This window comes from Ornithorhynchus anatinus, chromosome 5 (genome assembly GCF_004115215.2).
Source record: "Ornithorhynchus anatinus isolate Pmale09 chromosome 5, mOrnAna1.pri.v4, whole genome shotgun sequence".
In the NCBI taxonomy this organism is placed as follows: domain Eukaryota; kingdom Metazoa; phylum Chordata; class Mammalia; order Monotremata; family Ornithorhynchidae; genus Ornithorhynchus; species Ornithorhynchus anatinus.
The window spans coordinates 19,797,262-19,816,587 of NC_041732.1; the positions used below are offsets into that span (position 1 = coordinate 19,797,262).

The 19,326-nt window shown below is 49.6% G+C and overlaps 1 protein-coding gene across 1 annotated transcript in view; it reads left to right on the forward strand.

Moving 5' to 3' along the window:
* The window catches only part of AGBL1 (AGBL carboxypeptidase 1), a 631,789-nt gene that overhangs the window by 341,492 nt on the left and 270,971 nt on the right, over nt 1-19,326 (forward strand). The window contains exons 20-21 of the mRNA XM_039912196.1: nt 4,116-4,247; nt 8,133-8,309. Of these exons, the coding sequence (XP_039768130.1) occupies nt 4,116-4,247; nt 8,133-8,309 (309 nt within the window). The remainder of the gene's footprint in view (nt 1-4,115; nt 4,248-8,132; nt 8,310-19,326) is intronic.

Sequence of the window (19,326 nt, forward strand, 5' to 3'; positions counted from 1 at the left end):
AGTTCACCAAGAGAGTGTGTATAGATGGAGAACAGGAGAGGGCCAAGAACTGACCCTTGAAGAACCCCTACAGTTAGTGGATGGGAGGGGGAGGAGGAGTCCACAAAGGAGATCGAGAATGAACGGCCAGAAAGATAAGAGGAGAACAAGTAGAGGCCAGAGTCTGTGAAGTCAAGGTGAGAGAAAGTGTGGAGGAGAAGGGGATAATCGACAGTGTCAAAGGCAGCTGAGAGGTCGAGGAGGATTAGGATAGAGTCAGAGCCATTGGATTTGGCAAGAAGGAGGTCAAGGGTGACCTTTGAGAGGGCAGTTTCGGTCGAGTGGAGGGGACGGAAGCAGGATTTGGAGGGGGTCTAGGAGAGATTTGGACTCATTCTAGGAGTTTGGAAAGGAAGGGTAGGAGAGTGATAGGGTGATAACTGGAAGGGGAAGAGGGGTCGAGAGAGGGGTGTTTTAGGATGGGGGAGACATGGGCATGTTTGAAGGCAGAGGGGAAGAAGCCATTGGAGAGTGAGTGGTTAAAGATAGAAGTTAAGGATCAGAGGAGGGAAGGGGTGATAGCTTTTATAAGGTGAGTGGGAATGGGGACCGAGGCACAGGTGGAGGGGGTGGCACTTGCGAGGAGAGAGGAGATCTCCTCTGAGGATTCTGCGGGGAAGGATGGGAAAGGGTTGGATAGAGAAGGGGGAGGGGTAACTTTGGGGTGCTCAGACCTGATAGTGTTAATTTTCGTAATGAAGTAGGTGGCCAGATAGTTGGGGGTGAGGGATGGGAGACGGAGAGGAACAGGGGGCCTGAGGAGATAATTAAAAGTCTGGAACAATTGGCGGGGTTGTTTCCCACCCATAGCAATTCCATCTCTCCCAGAATGCCCCACCTCCATTTGCAATCTCTCTGGTAGTGTATCCATAGACTTTTCTTGGTAAAAATACAGAAGTGATTTAACACCGCCTTCTCTGCTCAGTAAATTTGAGCCTCCACCCTCTACTCTCTCCCATTCCACTGCTGCCCAACACAGGTGAGTTGTGTGACTATGGGCAAGTTTAACTACTCTGTGCCCCAGTTACCTCATCTGTAAAATGGGGATTAAGACTGTGAGCCCCACATGGGACAACCTGATTCCCCTGTGTCTACCCCAGCGCTTAGAACAGTGCTCTGCACATAGTAAGTGCTTAACAAATACCAACATTATCATTATTATTATTTGACTTGTAGCATTTTGCTTTCCACTCGCTAACTACTGCCCAAGCTAGGAATGGAATGAGTAAAACACTGGGACAGATACAAAATAATCAAATCCCACATGGAGTTCACAGTTAAAGTGGGAGGGATAACAGGTAATGAATCTCCATTTTGTCGATGAGAGAATGAGGCATAGAGAAGTTAAATGACAAAGTCACACAGCAGAGAAGTGGTGGATCCAGGATTAGAACCGAGGTCCTCTCACTCCCAGGCCCGTGCTTTTTCCACTAGGCCACACTGCTTCATGGTGGGATGCCTGGAAAGGAGTTGAAGCTCAGTAAATATGATTGATTGATTGATTGATTGATTTATGTAATTCTTTCCTGATGCTTACTTCAGTGCTTTGTATGTAGTCAGGCCTCAATAAATACTACCAATCAGTGGTATTTATTGAGAGCTTACTGTGTGCTGAGCACTGTCCTAATACTTTGGGAGAATACAGTATAACAGGGGGTAGACACGGTCCCTGCCCACAAGGAACTTAGTCTAGAGAGGAACTTACTATTGCTATTTACTACTAATAATAGTATTATTCATCTTACTGAGGTAACTAGAGGCAATCCCTAAGAACCTAAAATCAAAAGCAAGGCTATTTTGAGTCAGACCAATGGTCCAGCTAGAACCTGATTCTACTTCCAACAGAGTGGCCAGGATGCTTGGAGAAACTGTGTGTGGGTCACCCTCCCAAACTCTTCTCTCTCCAACCTTAACAATCTGTAGTAGTAGCCTGTTCAGGATAGCTTGTCTGTGAATTTATCCAAACTGCTTTTCAAACACGCAGACCCTTCTGGGTGCGTGACTTCCTCTAGGAATGAATTCCATATGCCACCCATCTGCTGGGTGAAGAAGTGTTTTCTTTTCATTTATTTTTTCAAATGGTGTTTGTTAAGAGCTTTCTGTGTGTCAAACACTTTTCTAATCACTGGGGTAGATACAAATAGATCAGGTTGGGCACAGTCCCTATTCCACATGAGGCTCATAGTCTAAATAGGAAGAAAAGGTAGTGAATCCCCATTTTTCCGGTTGAAGAAACTGAGGCACAGAAAAGTCAAGTGAGTTGCCCAAGGTCACATAGTAGACAAGTGGCAGAGCCGGGATTGGAACCCAGGTCCTCTGACTCCCAGAGCCCATGCTCTATCCATTAGATCATGCTGCTTTTGTTTTGAACCAACCACTTTCAAGCTTCAGTGGATGCCCCTTCTTCCTAGGGGGATTTGGTAAGTAAAATTCCATGTTCAGCCTGCTCCCAAGGGGCTGTTTGGTCGTGTGACCAGTGGGATTCTGTCCTTTGCGGAGTGTCTTGTTTGAGGTTTACCGCGAACATGAGCTCTCCATAACAGTGAGCTCTCCGTAACGGTGAGTTATCTGCTAAAGCACAGCTTTTAAATCTCCCGTTAAAAGGATTAAGCATCCACAGCAGAAATAACCTGATGAATTAGCCAGTAATTGCACCTTAGTTTACTCAGGATTTAGAGGAACACAGGTTTCATGTAAATAACAGACTTATTTGTAGGACTCTCAGTTGAGCACAAACACAGCACTATCTCCTGTCCTCTCTTTCCGGATGTTTGGAGGCTACGAAATGCAGAGGGGCTTATTTAGTCAGCAAATGGGTCTATAATTAGACATTTATGTGGAGCCTATCACCAGAAAACTAAGGTACATCCTTGGAAAAGCAATCTGTTGCTAAAAGCATTGTGAGTTAATTCTCCATTTGTTACCTCCTCTATTTCACCCAGAGAGGAGCCAATCCATAGAGGAAGGCGAGAACTTCCCATTTATGATTCTAGACTGAGAGCAGATGATTTTTGCAAATCTCAGCTAGCGGTCTGATTGTGAAGCACCGATAGTGAAAAAGGAGGTTAACTCAAATCTAGATTTGCGCTCACTTCTGCCTAAGGCAGCTGTTTCCTAACTCTGAACTGGTTACGTGAACCAGCTTGCCGGGAAATAACAAGCTCTATTAGCTGCTGGAGCCGACTGAGGTAAAAGCCATCATGAGTGGATGCCGTTGGCTCTGAATGGACCAGTGTGTCTCCTAACTCTGTTGTATTGTACTCTTCCAACCTCTTAGTACAGTGCTTTGCACATGGTAAGTGCTCAATAAATATGACTGAGCGATCAACTAAAAACCTGCACAAGATTTGGATCAAATGACTTGGCCAGCCAGATTTGCTCCGACTAGAAAGTGGCACGGTCCAGTGGAAGAGCACGGGATTGGCAGTCGAGAGACCTGGCTTCCAATCCCGCTTCTGCCACTTTCCTGCTATGACCTCAGGCAAGGCACTTCTCTGTGCTTCAGTCTCCTCGTCTGTAAAATTGGGATTCAATACCTGTCCTACTTTCCACTGTGAGCCCCATGTGGGACAGGAATGGTGTCTGATTTGATTATCTTCTGTCTACCCCAGTGTTTAGCACAGGACTGGACATGAAGTAAGTGCTTAAATATTATTACTATTATTAGCATTATCTGACCATTGGGACATATTTTGTCCACTCCTCCTCCTACCCTCTTTGTAATGAACTGAAAAAAGGGGAAAAAGGTACAATTTGCCTAGTGAAAGCTCTGGGGTGGAAATCAGTAGACCTGAGTTGTAATTCTTGTTCTTCCCTTGCCTGCTGAGGGAACTTGGGCAAGATTTTTAATTTCTCTGTGCCTGTTTCCTCAACTGTAAATTGGAGATTAAATGCTTGCTTTCCCTCTCCCTTAAACTACTAGACTAGTCAGGAGCAGGGACTGTAACTGATCCAGTGGTTGACACAGGAAGGACTTAACAAATATCACAGTTATCATTATTATTAACATTAGGGAAGATCACCGGAAGCTCTGAGCCACTCTTGCTTATCTATGTTCCCATCCCTCCTTCTTCCAGGTGTTCTGTGACTTCCATGGCCACTCCCAGAAGAAGAACGTGTTCCTCTACGGCTGTAGTGTCAAGGAGACGCTGTGGCAGGCTGGGGGAGCAGTGGATTCAACCCTGATCACTGAGGACATTGGCTACAGGGTGAGAGTTTACAACAGATACCTGTAATCCTCAGACGCATACACGTGCCCTTGAGTGTTCCCAAAAGACCAGCCACATAAAGCACCCATCTGATCCCTGAAGGGATGGAGTCAAGATCAAGGCTGGCTTCAGTCATGTGGCTTCTCTGCAGAGGTGCTCCAGTCAAGCGTGCAGCTGTGTAAAATCTACCAGAAACACGGATTCATTCATTCATTTAATTGCATTTATTGAGCACTTACTGTGTGCTGAGTTCTGTACTAAGCACTTGAGAAAGTACAACACAACAATAAACAGTGACATTCCCTGACCACAGCGAACTTACAGTCAAGAGATGGGAAGACATCAATACAAATAAATCAAAAAATATGGAACGCTTCACACATTTACATGTCCTAATGACATCATAGAGAATTCCACCTCACTCATCACTCTCATTCTGTCATCGAGCGACAATTTCAGAGCAGCCATGGCTTGGTCCACCACAGGGCCCACATCATTCGCCTCTACCACCCCCTCCAGTTACTTGTCGCTGTCATCTACCGTCCTCCCGGTCCCACCTCCGACTTCTTCAACCACCTTGACCCCTTTCTCACCTTCCTTCTCTCCTTCTCTCTGCCCACTCTGATCCTCGGAGACTTCAACATCCATATGGATGTACCCGACGACTCCTCTGCCGCCCGCCTGCTATCCCTCCTCGACTCTGCCGACCTCCTCCTCCACCATACTGCCCCCACTCACCGACTCGGTCACACCCTCGATCTCGTCATCTCCTACCGCTGCACTATCTCCTCCCTCACCAACTCTGAAATCCCTCTCTCTGACCATAACCTTCTCACCTGCCTCATCTCTCACACTCCCTCCCCCTGCAAATCTTCGCTACTGCCCCACAGAGACCCCCGCTCTCTCGATCCCATCCGTCTTTCCAATAGCATCTCTCCTCACCTTGCCGCCCCGTCCTCTCTTCCCACTCTCGACGATCAGGTATCCGCTCTCAACTCCACCCTCTATACTCATCTCGACTCTCTCGCCGCCCTTTCCCTCTGCCGCTCTCGCTCCACTAACCCACAGCCCTGGATCACCTCCTCCGTCCGCCTCCTACGCTCCTATGCTCGAGCTGCTGAGCGCTGCTGGTGAAAGTCCAAGCACCAAGCCGACCTCACACACTGCAAATTTATCCTTTCCTGCCTTAACTCTGCCCTCTCCTCCGCCAGGCAAAGCTTCTTCTCCTCCCTCATCGACACCCATGCCCGTCACCCCCGCCGATTGTTCCGGACCTTTAACTCTCTCCTTAGGCCCCCTGTTCCTCCCCCTCCCCCATCTCTCACCCCCAATGATCTGGCCACCTATTTCCTCACGAAAATCAACACGATCAGGTCTGAGCTCCCCAAAGTCACCCCTCCGCCTCTCCCCTCCCCCCCACCAACCCCCTCCCCTACTTTCCCATCCTTCCCTGCAGTATCCTCAGAGGAGATCTCCTCCCTCCTCGCAAGTGCCACCCCCTCCACCTACGCCTCGGACCCCATTCCCTCTCACCTTCTTAAAACCATCGCCCCTGCCCTCCTCCCTTCCTTAACTTCTATTTTTAACCACTCAATCTCCAAGGGCTCCTTCCCCTCTGCCTTCAAACATGCCCACGTCTCCCCCATCCTAAAAAAACCCGCTCTTGAACCCACTTCCCCCTCGAGTTATCGCCCTATCTCCCTACTACCCTTCCTTTCCAAAGTCCTAGAACGAGTCGTCTACAATCGCTGCTTAGAATTCCTTAACTCCCATTCTCTCCTAGACCCCCTCCAATCTGGCTTCCATCCCCTCCACTCTACCGAGACTGCTCTCTCTAAGGTCACCCATGACCTCCTTCTTGCCAAATCGAATGGCTCCTACTCCATTCTAATCCTCCTTGACCTCTCTGCTGCCTTTGACACTGTCGACCATCCCCTCCTCCTCCACACCTTATCTCACCTTGGCTTCACGGACTCAGTCCTCTCCTGGTTCTCCTCTTATCTCTCTGGCCAGTCATTCTCGGTCTCCTTCGCTGGCGCCTCCTCCTCCTCCCATCCTTTAACTGTTGGAGTTCCTCAAGGGTCAGTTCTTGGCCCTCTTCTGTTCTCCATTTACCCTCACTTCCTTGGTGAACTCTTTCCCTCTCACGGCTTTGACTACCATCTCCACGCAGATGACACGCAGATCTACATCTCCGCCCCTGTCCTCTCCCCCTCCCTTCAGGCTCGCATCTCCTCCTGCTTCCAGGACGTCTCCACCTGGATGTCGGCCCGCCACCTAAAACTCAACATGAGCGAGACTGAGCTCCTCATCTTCCCTCCCAAACCCGGTCCTCTCCCAGACTTCTCTATCACCGTAGATGGCACGACCATCCTTCCCGTCTCTCAGGCCCGCGATCTCGGTGTCATCCTTGACTCGTCTCTCTCGTTCATCCCACACATCCTATCCATTACCAAGACCTGCCGGTTTCACCTTTACAATATCTCCAAGATCCGCCCTTTCCTCTCCACCCAAACGGCTACCTTACTGTTACGGGCTCTCATTATATCCCGGCTAGACTACTGTGTCAGCCTTCTCTCTGACCTCCCTTCCTCCTCTCTCGCCCCGCTCCAGTCTATTCTTCACTCCGCTGCCCGGCTCATCTTCCTGCAGAAACGATCTGGGCATGTCACTCCCCTTCTTAAACAACTCCAGTGGTTGCCTATCAACCTCCGCTCCAAACAAAAACTCCTCACTCTAGGCTTCAAGGCTCTCCATCACCTTGCCCCTTCCTACCTCTCCTCCCTTCTCTCTTTCTACCGCCCACCCCGCACGCTCTGCTCCTCTGCCGCCCACCTCCTCACCATCCCTCGGTCTCGCCTATCCCGCCGTCGACCTCTGGGTCACGTCCTCCCGCGGTCCTGGAACGCCCTCCCTCCTCACCTCCGCCAAACTGATTCTCTTTCCCTCTTCAAAACCCTACTTAAAACTCACCTCCTCCAAGAGGCATTCCCAGACTGAGCTCCTCTTCTCCCTCTACTCCCTCTGCCATCCCCCCTTTACCTCTCTGCAGCTAAACCCTCATTTTCCCCTTTTCCCTCTGCTCCTCCACCTCTCCCTTCCCATCCCCACAGCACTGTACTCGTCCGCTCAACTATATATATTTTGTTACCCTATTTATTTTGTTAATGAATTGTACATTGCCTTGATTCTATTTAGTTGCCATTGTTTTTATGAGATGTTCTTCCCCTTGACTCTATTTATTGCCATTGTTCTTGTCTGTCCGTCTCCCCCGATTAGACTGTAAGCCCGTCAAATGGCAGGGACTGTCTCTATCTGTTGCCGACTTGTTCATCCCAAGCGCTTAGTACAGTGCTCTGCACATAGTAAGCGCTCAATAAATACTATTGAATGAATGAATGAAAGGGCCTCTTCCATTTTCCTCTCCCAAACCTTGCTGGGTCATCTTTTCTCACGACTCTGAGGCCTAAAATATTACCTCATCCATCTTCTATTTTCATCCTGCTGACCACCATCTGGATGTCTCATCCTTCCACTCTTGTGTCCAAACTCATAACCTATTCTCGACCCCAGCCCTCAGCACATAGCAAGCATTGAATAAATGTCATGATTAATTAGACCGGTCTTGATTTCTTTAGGGCTATGTCTTATTTTCATGACCGATAATTGGAATTGAAAATAATGCCCCTGTCAGCCAGAGGGTGATTCAATTAAATCGACCAAATAGTCACTGAGTGCCTTTGGGAGGCATGGTTTCCTTTGCTTTTTTGAGCTTGAACCCTGATGCGGGAAAGACAAGACAGAGCTAGGTGTCTGCACACAAACGGGCAAACGTGTATGAGGGCATCTTTCATAACCCTCAATTTTTCCCCATTTTTCCCTCAGACCCTTCCCAAAATCCTGGACAAGGTGGCCCCAGCGTTCGTGATGAGCAGCTGCAGTTTTCTGGTGGAGAAATCCAGGGCAGCCACAGCCCGTGTGGTGGTGTGGCGGGAACTGGGAGTTCTGAGGAGCTACACCATGGAGAGTAGCTACTGCGGATGCAACCAAGGCCAATACCAGGTGAGTCTACTTCTTCCTCTCCGACCAGTCTGGGCTCGTTCAGAGGCACTGGAGAAGGAGAGCAGATGGAGCTTAAAGACCTTCGGTGGAGGCAGATTGGTCATTGGCTGCTAGTTCATCACCAGCAAGATGAGGGTGGAAGGAGGACCACCTGGTCACCTACTGGGTCACCTTCACTCTTGGCAAGGGGATTTGGCAAAACCCTAGAATCAGAGGGTCATGCAACTCTTCCCACTCCTGATTCCTGACGACAAGCTGGAAAGAACCCCTCTTCCCATTTGTTTCCTTCCTTTCCTTTCTTGTTTTCTCCCACAACCCATTTTTCCATTTTTTACTGAGGCGTAGAGACTTCGAAGATTCACTTTAATAGAGTATGGGTGGAAAGATGTTCTGTACTATTTGTCAGGAAACTAGACCAAATGCACAGAGCAAGTCCATTGTGTCTCAGGGGTCTTCATCTCCGAATGCTCACTTCTCCAGGATATCACCAAAGCTTCTTGAATTACATTTGTATGTATACTCTCACAAGCACTTAGTACAATGCTCTGCACATAGTAAGAGCTCAGTAAATACCATTGATTGACTGTGTTGGCTGGGTCACACTGAAGCTGATCTGACTAAATTGGTGTGATATAAAGGCCTATTATAAACCACAGACACTTGGGAATAATGGTAGCTATCTTCAGAGTGGGATAACAATAATTCCAGTAAGTCCATCAATGTGAGATCAATAGTCACAGACCATAAGCCATGCCTTAATCACAGCAAGGACAGTCTTGGTTCTATCCAGCCCATAATTCTGTTTCTAATAGAGGCAATGAGATGCTTGAAGGAATCTCTTTCTTAATATTTGGGATCTATGGAATTTATTGAGCACCTACGGTGTCTGGAGCACTGTATTAAACATTTCGGACCGTACATTAGAAACAAAATATATGGCCCCTTGCCTTTGAGAAGCTTACATTTAAATTAGAGAGACAGTCATAAATGACTGACAAATAGGGGGAGCAGGAAAAAGAACAAGGAAAACAGAATAGTGTGGCTATGTCAGTATGAGTTATTGGGATATGCCTTTGAAAAGACTATAAACCCCTCGTGGGCTGGAAATGTGAATACCAACTCTGTTATAGTGTACTCTCCCAAGTGCTAAGTACAGTGCTCTGCACACATAAGTACTCGATAAATATGATTGACTGTATGTATATAAATGGTCAAGATGGGAAAAAATGCATCAAGTCCTAGGGGTGGCTGGTGGGTTGACACAACTTGAGGTGTTGGGAATTAACCCAGGAAGGCTTTGTGGAGGAGTGTTTTTTTAGGTGGGTTCTGAAGATAGGGAATACTGTGGCCTGGTGTCTTTGGATGGGGATGAAGTTCCAGACAGGGAGAATGGTGTGAGAAAGGGGTTGGAGGCAGAAGAGTTGAAAGTGAGGGATGGACCATCTAGCATTCTTTACTTTTCCCTGTAAATCCTTAACTATCCTTCTAGTAACCCAGCAGCTGAAAGGGGCTGATCAGGGAATAAAAAGCAGGTCCTCTGACTCCCAAATCTATGCTCTTCCCACTAGGCCATGCTGCTTCTCAATGAGTGCTTACTATCTACAGAGCACTGTACTAAGCACTCAGGGGAGTACAATATCACACAGTTGGTAGACCCAGTCCCTGCCCACAAGGAGCTTACAGTGTATAGGAGACAGACACTAATAGAAATAAATTATGGATATGTTTAAAAGGGATGTGGGGATGAGGATGGGGAGAATAAAGTGTATAAATCTAAATGCAGGGCAACACAGAAAGAAGAGAGAACAGAGGAAATGAGGGCTTACTCAGGGAAAACTTTCCAGTTTTTAGAACAGTGCTTGGCACATAGTAAGCGCTTAACAAATACCATCATTATTATTGTTATTATTCTTGTAGGAGATGTGTTTTTAATAAGACTTTGAAGGTGGGGAGAGTGATGGTCTGTCGGATATGAAGTGGGAGGGAGTTCCAGGCCAGAGGGAGGCTTTGGGTGAGGGGTCGGCGGCGAGATAGGCGAGATCGAAGTACAATTGGTGCAGAACATTCTAAGAGCTTGGGAGAGTACAATACTACAGATGTTCAACCTTGAATTTCCTCTTTCAAGGGGGAGAAAATACACTGAGGAAAGGCAACCCTTGGTGGGTACCCACCATCTCTCCTGATCTTAAGCAACACCTCTGAAGTTCTTGTTTTTCTTGCTTTCCTTTACCTCTCTCCTTCTCAAAATCACTGAATGACCCAGATGGTGAGCAAGAGCGATTTTGCATCTGGGGTCCTGCCACGGGAGAGAGGAAACCCATCCGAGGCAGGATGTCTTAGTGGGGTTTTCTGAGGCCTTATAATGAAGTCTAGGAGCTATAAAGCAGTAGAGAAATTTCCATTCTGAACATATTGCAAATAATTTTTTTTGAGTTGGGAAGGCAAGTCCCAGTGGCATCGTGAGGTTATTATTCTAAGGTCATCTTTCCATTTTGTGTTTAGCATTACCATTTATCCAAAAGATGGAGGATCCTTAAAGACGCCCAGGAGGAGCATTTTTTCCTTCCATCATAAGATTATAAATATTTTTGCAGTTTTCCCGGTTTAGGCAGCTTTAAAGTAGTTCCAGTAGTTTCTCCTCCAGTACACCAAGTACCTGATTTGTTAGTACTGAAATGAAATATCATTTCTTAGACTGACATTTATGTTGGAGCAGCTTGAAAGCACATATGCTATTACCTTCAAATAATTGTTGCTAATGCTCTATTTCCCTTTCCGTTTTCCATTTTTTAGGGAGGTGGTGTTTCTTTTTTCTAGTCTTCTGTTTTTGTTTCTTCAGAGCATGTTCTCAGTTGGCTAAGTCAGTAGCTTAAGTCCATAAGTTGTACAGTTTCAAAGTCCCACCCACTGAGTTGAGGTTTACACTGCCAAGTAGAGGATTTCTGTCTGACAGCTGTTGGACGGAAAACCCAAAGCAGACTGCTCTCTTTACAGAAATCTTGCATTGGGGTGGGCAAGGGAACCATCCGCAGTGGTACGGCTCTCTGCCCATTCTCTCCCCTTCCTACCAAAACTCTCTCCTCTCCCACTACACTTGAGCCTGAACACTTCACTCCCCTAACCCCAACCTACTTATCGTACCTTAATCTTGTCTCTCACTAGCAACCACTTTGCTCATGTCCTCCCTCTTTCCTGGAACTCCTTCCCCCTTAATGTGGTCCCCCCTCAGACCGTCATTCTCCACAACTTCAAATCCCTACTGAAATCATACCTTCTGCCGGAAGCCTTTCTTCTAGCTTTCCCACTTTTTTCACCCTCCCTTCCACATGACCTACGCACTTGGGGCCATACCCCTTTCATTCATTCATTCAATAGTATTTATTGAGCGCTTACTATGTGCAGAGCACTGTACTAAGCGCTTGGGATGAACAAGTCGGCAACAGATAGAGACAGTCCCTGCCGTTTGACGGGCTTACGGTCTAATCGGGGGAGACGGACAGACAAGAACAATGGCACTAAACAGCGTCAAGGGGAAGAACATCTCGTAAAAACAATGGCAACTAAATAGAATCAAGGCGATGTACAATTCATTAACAAAATAAATAGGGTAACGAAAATATATACAGTTGAGCGGACGGGTACAGTGCTGTGGGGATGGGAAGGGAGAGGTGGAGGAGCAGAGGGAAAAGGGGAAAATGAGGCTTTAGCTGCGGAGAGGTAAAGGGGGGATGGCAGAGGGAGTAGAGGGGGAAGAGGAGCTCAGTCTGGGAAGGCCTCTTGGAGGAGGTGATTTTTAAGTAAGGTTTTGAAGAGGGAAAGAGAATCAGTTTGGCGGAGGTGAGGAGGGAGGGCGTTCCAGGACCGCGGGAGGACGTGACCCAGGGGTCGACGGCGGGATAGGTGAGACAGAGGGACGGCGAGGAGGTGGGCGGCAGAGGAGCGGAGCGTGCGGGGTGGGCGGTAGAAAGAGAGAAGGGAGGAGAGGTAGGAAGGGGCAAGGTGATGGAGAGCCTTGAAGCCTAGAGTGAGGAGTTTTTGTTTGGAGCGGAGGTCGATAGGCAACCACTGGAGTTGTTTAAGAAGGGGAGTGACATGCCCAGATCGTTTCTGCAGGAAGATGAGCCGGGCAGCGGAGTGAAGAATAGACCGGAGCGGGGCGAGAGAGGAGGAAGGGAGGTCAGAGAGAAGGCTGACACAGTAGTCTAGCCGGGATATAACGAGAGCCCGTAATAGTAAGGTAGCCGTTTGGGTGGAGAGGAAAGGGCGGATCTTGGCGATATTGTAGAGGTGAAACCGGCAGGTCTTGGTAACGGATAGGATGTGTGGGGTGAACGAGAGGGACGAGTCAAGGATGACACCGAGATTGCGGGCCTGCGGGACGGGAAGGATGGTTGTGCCATCCACGGTGATGGAGAAGTCTGGGAGCGGACCGGGCTTGGGAGGGAAGATGAGGAGCTCAGTCTTGCTCATGTTGAGTTTTAGGTGGCGGGCAGACATCCAGGTGGAGACGTCCCGGAGGCAGGAGGAGATGCGAGCCTGAAGGGAGGGGGAGAGGACAGGGGCAGAGATGTAGATCTGCGTGTCATCTGCGTAGAGATGGTAGTCAAAGCCGTGAGAGGGAAAGAGTTCACCAAGGAAGTGAGGGTAAATGGAGAACAGAAGAGGGCCAAGAACTGACCCTTGAGGAACTCCAACAGTTAAAGGATGGGAGGGGGAGGAGGCTCCAGCGTAGGAGACCGAGAATGATCGGCCAGAGAGGTAAGAGGAGAACCAGGAGAGGACAGAGTCCGTGAAGCCAAGGTGAGATAAGGTACGGAGGAGGAGGGGATGGTCGACAGTGTCAAAGGCAGCAGAGAGGTCAAGGAGGATCAGAATGGAGTAGGAGCCATTGGATTTGGCAAGAAGGAGGTCATGGGTGACCTTAGAGAGAGCAGTCTCGGTAGAGTGGAGGGGACGGAAGCCAGATTGGAGGGGGTCTAGGAGAGAATGGGAGTTAAGGAATTCTAGGCATCGATTGTAGACGACTCGTTCTAAGATTTTGGAAAGGAAGGGTAGTAGGGAGATAGGACGATAACTGGAGGGGGAAGTGGGGTCAAGAGCGGGTTTTTTTAGGATGGGGGAGACGTGGGCGTGTTTGAAGGCAGAGGGGAAGGAGCCCTTGGAGATTGAGTGGTTAAAAATAGAAGTTAAGGAAGGGAGGAGGGCAGGGGCGATGGTTTTAAGAAGGTGAGAGGGAGTGGGGTCCGAGGCGCAGGTGGAGGGGGTGGCACTTGCGAGGAGGGAGGAGATCTCCTCTGAGGATACTGCAGGGAAGGATGGGAAAGTAGGGGAGGGGGTTGTTGGGGGGGAGGGGAGAGGCGGAGGGGTGACTTTGGGGAGCTCAGACCTGATCGTGTTGATTTTCGTGAGGAAATAGGTGGCCAGATCATTAGGGGTGAGAGATGGGGGAGGGGGAGGAACAGGGGGCCTAAGGAGAGAGTTAAAGGTCCGGAACAATCGGCGGGGGTGACGGGCATGGGTGTCGATGAGGGAGGAGAAGAAGCTTTGCCTGGCGGAGGAGAGGGCAGAGTTAAGGCAGGAAAGGATAAATTTGAAGTGTGTGAGGTCGGCTTGGTGCTTGGACTTTCGCCAGCGGCGCTCAGCAGCTCGAGCATAGGAGCGTAGGAGGCGGACGGAGGAGGTGATCCAGGGCTGTGGGTTAGTGGCGCGAGAGCGGCGGAGGGAAAGGGGGGCGAGAGAGTCGAGATGAGTAGTGAGGGTGGAGTTGAGAGCGGAGACCTGATCGTCGAGAGTGGGAAGAGAGGACAGGGCGGCAAGGTGAGGCGAGATGCTATTGGAAAGACGGATGGGATCGAGAGAGCGGAGGTCTCTGTGGGGCAGTAGCGAAGATTTGCAGGGGGAGGGAGTGTGAGAGATGAGGCAGGTGAGAAGGTTATGGTCTGAGAGAGGGATTTCAGAGTTGGTGAGTGAGGAGATAGTGCAGCGGTAGGAGATGACAAGATCGAGGGTGTGACCAAGTCGGTGAGTGGGCGCGGTATGGTGGAGGAGGAGGTCGGCAGAGTCGAGGAGGGATAGCAGGCGGGCGGCAGAGGAGTCGTCGGGTACATCCGTATGGATGTTGAAGTCTCCAAGGATCAGAGTAGGCAGAGAGAAGGAGAGAAGGAAGGTGAGAAAGGGGTCAAGGTGGTTGAAGAAGTCGGAGGTGGGACCGGGAGGGCGGTAGATGACGGCGACAAGTAACTGGAGTGGGTGGTAGAGGCGAATGATATGGGCTTCGAAGGAGGGGAAGGAGAGGGAGGGGGGAGGAGGGATAGTGCGGAAGCGGCATCGGGGCGAGAGGAGGAAGCCGACGCCTCCTCCCTTACCGGTGAGTCTGGGGGAGTGGGAGAAGGAGAGGCCTCCGCTGGAGAGAGCGGCGGCGGAGACCGTGTCTTCGGGAGAGAGCCACGTTTCCGAAAGGGCGAGGAGGAGGAGAGAGCGGGAGAGGAAAAGGTCATGGATGAAAGGTAGCTTGCCTGTAACAGAGCGGGGGTTCCAGAGGCCACACTTGAAAGTAGCTGTGGGTGCAAGGGGAGGAGGGGGGGAGGGGCGGGGGGAGGGGAGGGTTTGGATGGGAAGGAGGTGGCGGGGCCCTGGACGAGGAGAGGGGGATGAGGGGTGGCGGTGGGACAAGAGGACTGGGATGGGGCGTGGGTGGGGAAGAGAGAAGGGGGGAGGGGGTGAAGAGGGGGTTAGGTGGGGGGAAGAGTAGGGGGAGGGGGAAGAGGGGTAGCGCTGGTAAAGTGGGGTTCTAGGGCGGGAGAGAGGAGGGGGGGAGGAGACAGAGGAGAGAGCGGGAAAGAGCTGAGCGAGAGAGGGGAAGGGGAAGGGGAAGGGGAGGATAGGAAGGGGCGGGAGGGGGGAGAGGGGGAGGAGGGACATGGCGAGGTCAGAGAGGTGGGTGGCAGCACTGACAATAAACAGTAATAAACGAAATCGGTAATATAGCAACATGATACAATATGATACAGTACAGTGGTGCTAATATAGCAACATGATACAGTATGATACAATATCGTCGTGTTAATAAAAGGGGTGATGACCAGGGTCGGGGGTAGACTCGATTAAGGGGCGACCTGATCAAATTCAAAATCTGACGACAATAAACAATAAAAAGCGAGATCGCAAATATAGCAACATGCTACAGTAAGGCACACTACAATAGTGTTAATAAGCAGGCGATGACCAGGGTCGGGGGACGAGCCGACCCTACCCGATCAGACTCAAAGTCAAGCGGCCAGCGGCCGAGAGTGTCCCAGAGCTCATGACCAAATAGCCCTGTGGCGGCGGGGGGGCCCTGAGGTTGTCCGGGGTGGGTGGCGGCCGTAGGCGGCGGCTAAGGCAAGGTAACATGGTGAGAACAAGGACGTCGTCGCCCGGGGCGGGGGCGGGAGAGATGAATCACCTCAAGAGGGAAGAGGGAGTGAGGCCTTCCCAAAATGGCCGCCTCAGGCAGAGTGGGGGCTTCCTAAAATGGCCGCCTCGGGCGGAGTGGGGGAGCGGTTGGGGAGCACAATGTCCCCGGGCCCGAGCAGGGGGACACAATGTCCCCCGAGGACACAATGTCCTTGGGGCCGAGAAGGGGAGCACAATGTGCCCAGGATCGAGAAGGGGAGCGCAATGTCCCCGGGCCCGAGCGGGAGGGGGGGGGGGGGGGTGGACTGGAAGCTGGTGGCTGGGGGTCTGTGGGGGTGAAGATCCGTAGTGTCGGAGTTCCCGAGCGGGGGTGCGGAGATCCAGGTTGTGAAAGGCTGAGGCGGGCGAGGGTCCGGACGGTCCGAGGCTCAGCTCCCCGGTGGAGGCGGAGGAAGCGCAGATGAGTCAGCGAGCGGTAGGCGAAGGGGGGCTTGTCGGGAATCGGGGCAGGGGCCGGGTGGGCCGAGGTTGCGCCTCAGGGGAGCAGAGATCCCGGGCCCACGTGGTAATGGCTCCAAGGGTCCGGGCGATGACAAGGCTCAGCTTCCCGGGAGGGGGGGGGGTGGTCTCGGCGTGGATGAGTCGGCGGTCGGCGGCCAAAAAGCCGCTAGAGTCGGCGGTCGGTGGCCAAAAGGCTGTTAAAGAGCTAGGCTGGAAACGGGGGGCAGGCAGCCCAAGGAACCACCGCCTGGGAGGAGAGCTCCAGAGTCCATGTGGTGGTCGATTCAGCCCCAGGGGAGCAGAGATCCCGGGCCCACGCGGTAATGGCTCCAAGGGTCCGGGCGATGACAAGGCTCAGTTTCCCGGGGGAGGGGGCTGGTCTCGGCGTGGATGAGTCGGCGGTCGGCGGCCAAAAAGCCGCTAAAGTCGGAGGTCGGTGGCCAAAAGGCTGCTAAAGAGCTAGGCTGGAAACGGGGGGCAGGCAGCCCAAGGAACCACCGCCTGGGAGGAGAGCTCCAGAGTCCATGTGGCGCCTTAAGACCTCTGACGCTCCACCCACCCCGGTCCCACAACACTTGCAGACATATCCTTATACTCCACTGCTTCCCCGATTTGTAATTCATTTTAATGTCTGTTTTGCCCACTAGACTGTAAGCTTGATGATAACAGAGATCATGTCTACCAACTCTATTATACTCGTCCAAGTGCTTAGTACAGTAAGTGCTCAAAAAATGTCACAGATTGATTGATGGATTAATTGATTGTCATGGGCTGATGTTGAGCAGTACCAGGGTGTGTATCTGCAGGAATTGCTTTGGCCTCTAGGCATAGGGGCAAAGGGAAAGGGTGGATGATCTTGGGTGGCTACATGTGTCTTTTCCTAAGGGTTGGGAGAGTGGACAGGAGGGAGAATTCGCCTTCTCCCTGGGTGGTTCATATCCAGCTGAGAAATGGGCCGGGTTTGTCCACTACTGGTTCATACAGTTCCTCCGGGTAGGAATGAAGCCAAGATTGGGAACTCAACCCGACATACAGTGCTGCAGGTATGCAAGCTAATTCCCCACACAGCAGGCTACCATAGGATGGGTCCCTTTTAGCAATAATATTGAGCTCCCACAGACTGTGATGAATTGATGAATCATACTAAGCCCCTTGGGGCATACTAGGCAAAAATTGACATAGTTCCTGCCCTTAAGCTTACATTATAGTAGGAGGCAAAAATTGACACAGTTCCTGCCCTTACGAAGCTTACACTCTAGTAGGGGAGACAAATATAAAGGTCTTTACAAAATAGAGCAGTCACAAGATAAATAATGAAAATTGAGTAGACGTATTTAGTGAGTCTATGGATACACTACCAGAACGATTGCAGATGGAGAGCGGGGCATTCTGGGAGAGATGTGTCTGTGGTGTTGATGTGAGTTGGAAATGACTTGATGGCATGAAACAAGGCAAGATTTAGTGAGTGCCGAGTGGGTGGAAGTACTGCTATTGCCTTCTCTGTGCCCCAGTGTGGGTGACCTCCTAATCTCTGAAAGGATTGTTTCCCCCTGAACCTGGACACCCTTCTGGAATGTGGAACCATAAAGTCTGCCTTGGGAGATGGAAGGAAGGCAGAAGGAAGGTAGAGAAAGTATTGGAATAGTAATAGTGGTAAGCAGCATGACTTAGTAGCAAGAGCATGGGCTTGGGAGTCAGAGGACATGGATTCTAATCCTAGCTCCTTCACTTGTCTGCTGTGTGACCCTGGGCAAATCACTTAACTCACCTGTGCCTCAGTCATCTGTAAAAATGGGGATTAAGACTGTGAGCCCCATGTGGAACAAGAACTGTGTCCATCCTGATTACTTTGTATCTACCCCAGCTCTTAGAACAGTGCTTGATACATAGTAAGGACTTAACAAAAACTATAATTATTAATAATAATAAAAATTTTCATATTTAAGATCTTAATCTGTGCCACTGTACAATATAATAATAAGAGTAGTAGTAATAGTTCATTCATTCAAGCATATTTATTGAGCGCTTACTGTGTGCGGAGCACTGTACTAAACGCTTGGAAAGTACAATTTGGCAACAAATTGTTGTGGTATTGTCATCATCATTGGTATTTATTGTGCACTAACTTTGTGCAAAGCACTGTATTAAGTTCTTAAAATGCTAGTCTGGCAGGCAGCACCTGATTTGAACACAGGATTTCTTGATGTGCAGTTACATCTACCTCTGAGCTTCCCGAAATGGAAGTAGTAGCAGTATGATTTGAGTGCCCAAGGTAATCCCTTGGGAAATACAAAAACAGAGAAGTGACTTGTTCTCTCTTTGCACACGAATGGATTTGTTCACAAATGTTCACTGCTGTTTACAAAATACTGTAGCTGAATTTGTATTGTTCGGAGTTTCTTTAGGTGTGATGAGAGCTCAGTTATGTTCATGTGTACTATTATTTGTGTCATCACAGTCATAATGACAGTCATAATAATAATGATAAGAGTATGCATGAGGCCTTAGAGCACATTTGAGCTCCCATCAGATATTATTATCTTTATTAATAAACATTATGATGATGATCATCATAAAAATATGAATATAGAAACTGTAATCTCCTTATTTGGGCTACAAGTCACGAGCCTGGGTAGTTTGGATCTTAAGTAAACAATTCCTCTGGAATAAATTCTTTCTCTGTGTTCTCTCCAAATCTGTGTATATCCAGGGTATGGCTGGCCCCAATCAATCTAAATACATGATGCTTTTCTTTATTATCATTCCTGATGATTAATCATTTGCCCATGGCCTTTCCAAACATCAAAGGCCCTTTGAGGTAATTAAATATTTGCATCTCTTTGACTCCCTCATTCAAAAACAGGTCTTTCCCGTTCACTCAGGTTCAATAAAGCGATGTCCAAAAGGGCTAAAATGACCACAAAATGGCACACAAAGTGACTGAGAAGCTCACTGGGAAACTGGCAGGATTCTTCCCTGGGAATACTGACTATCTAGAAGAGACACTCAGAGGTCCAGAGTGTAGAAAAATATGGAAAGACTCTAGCGTACGGAGTATTCTAAACAGAACCAAGAGTGACTCAGCCTCAGTGCAAAACCTTTAGGCTTCAAAAGAGGGAGC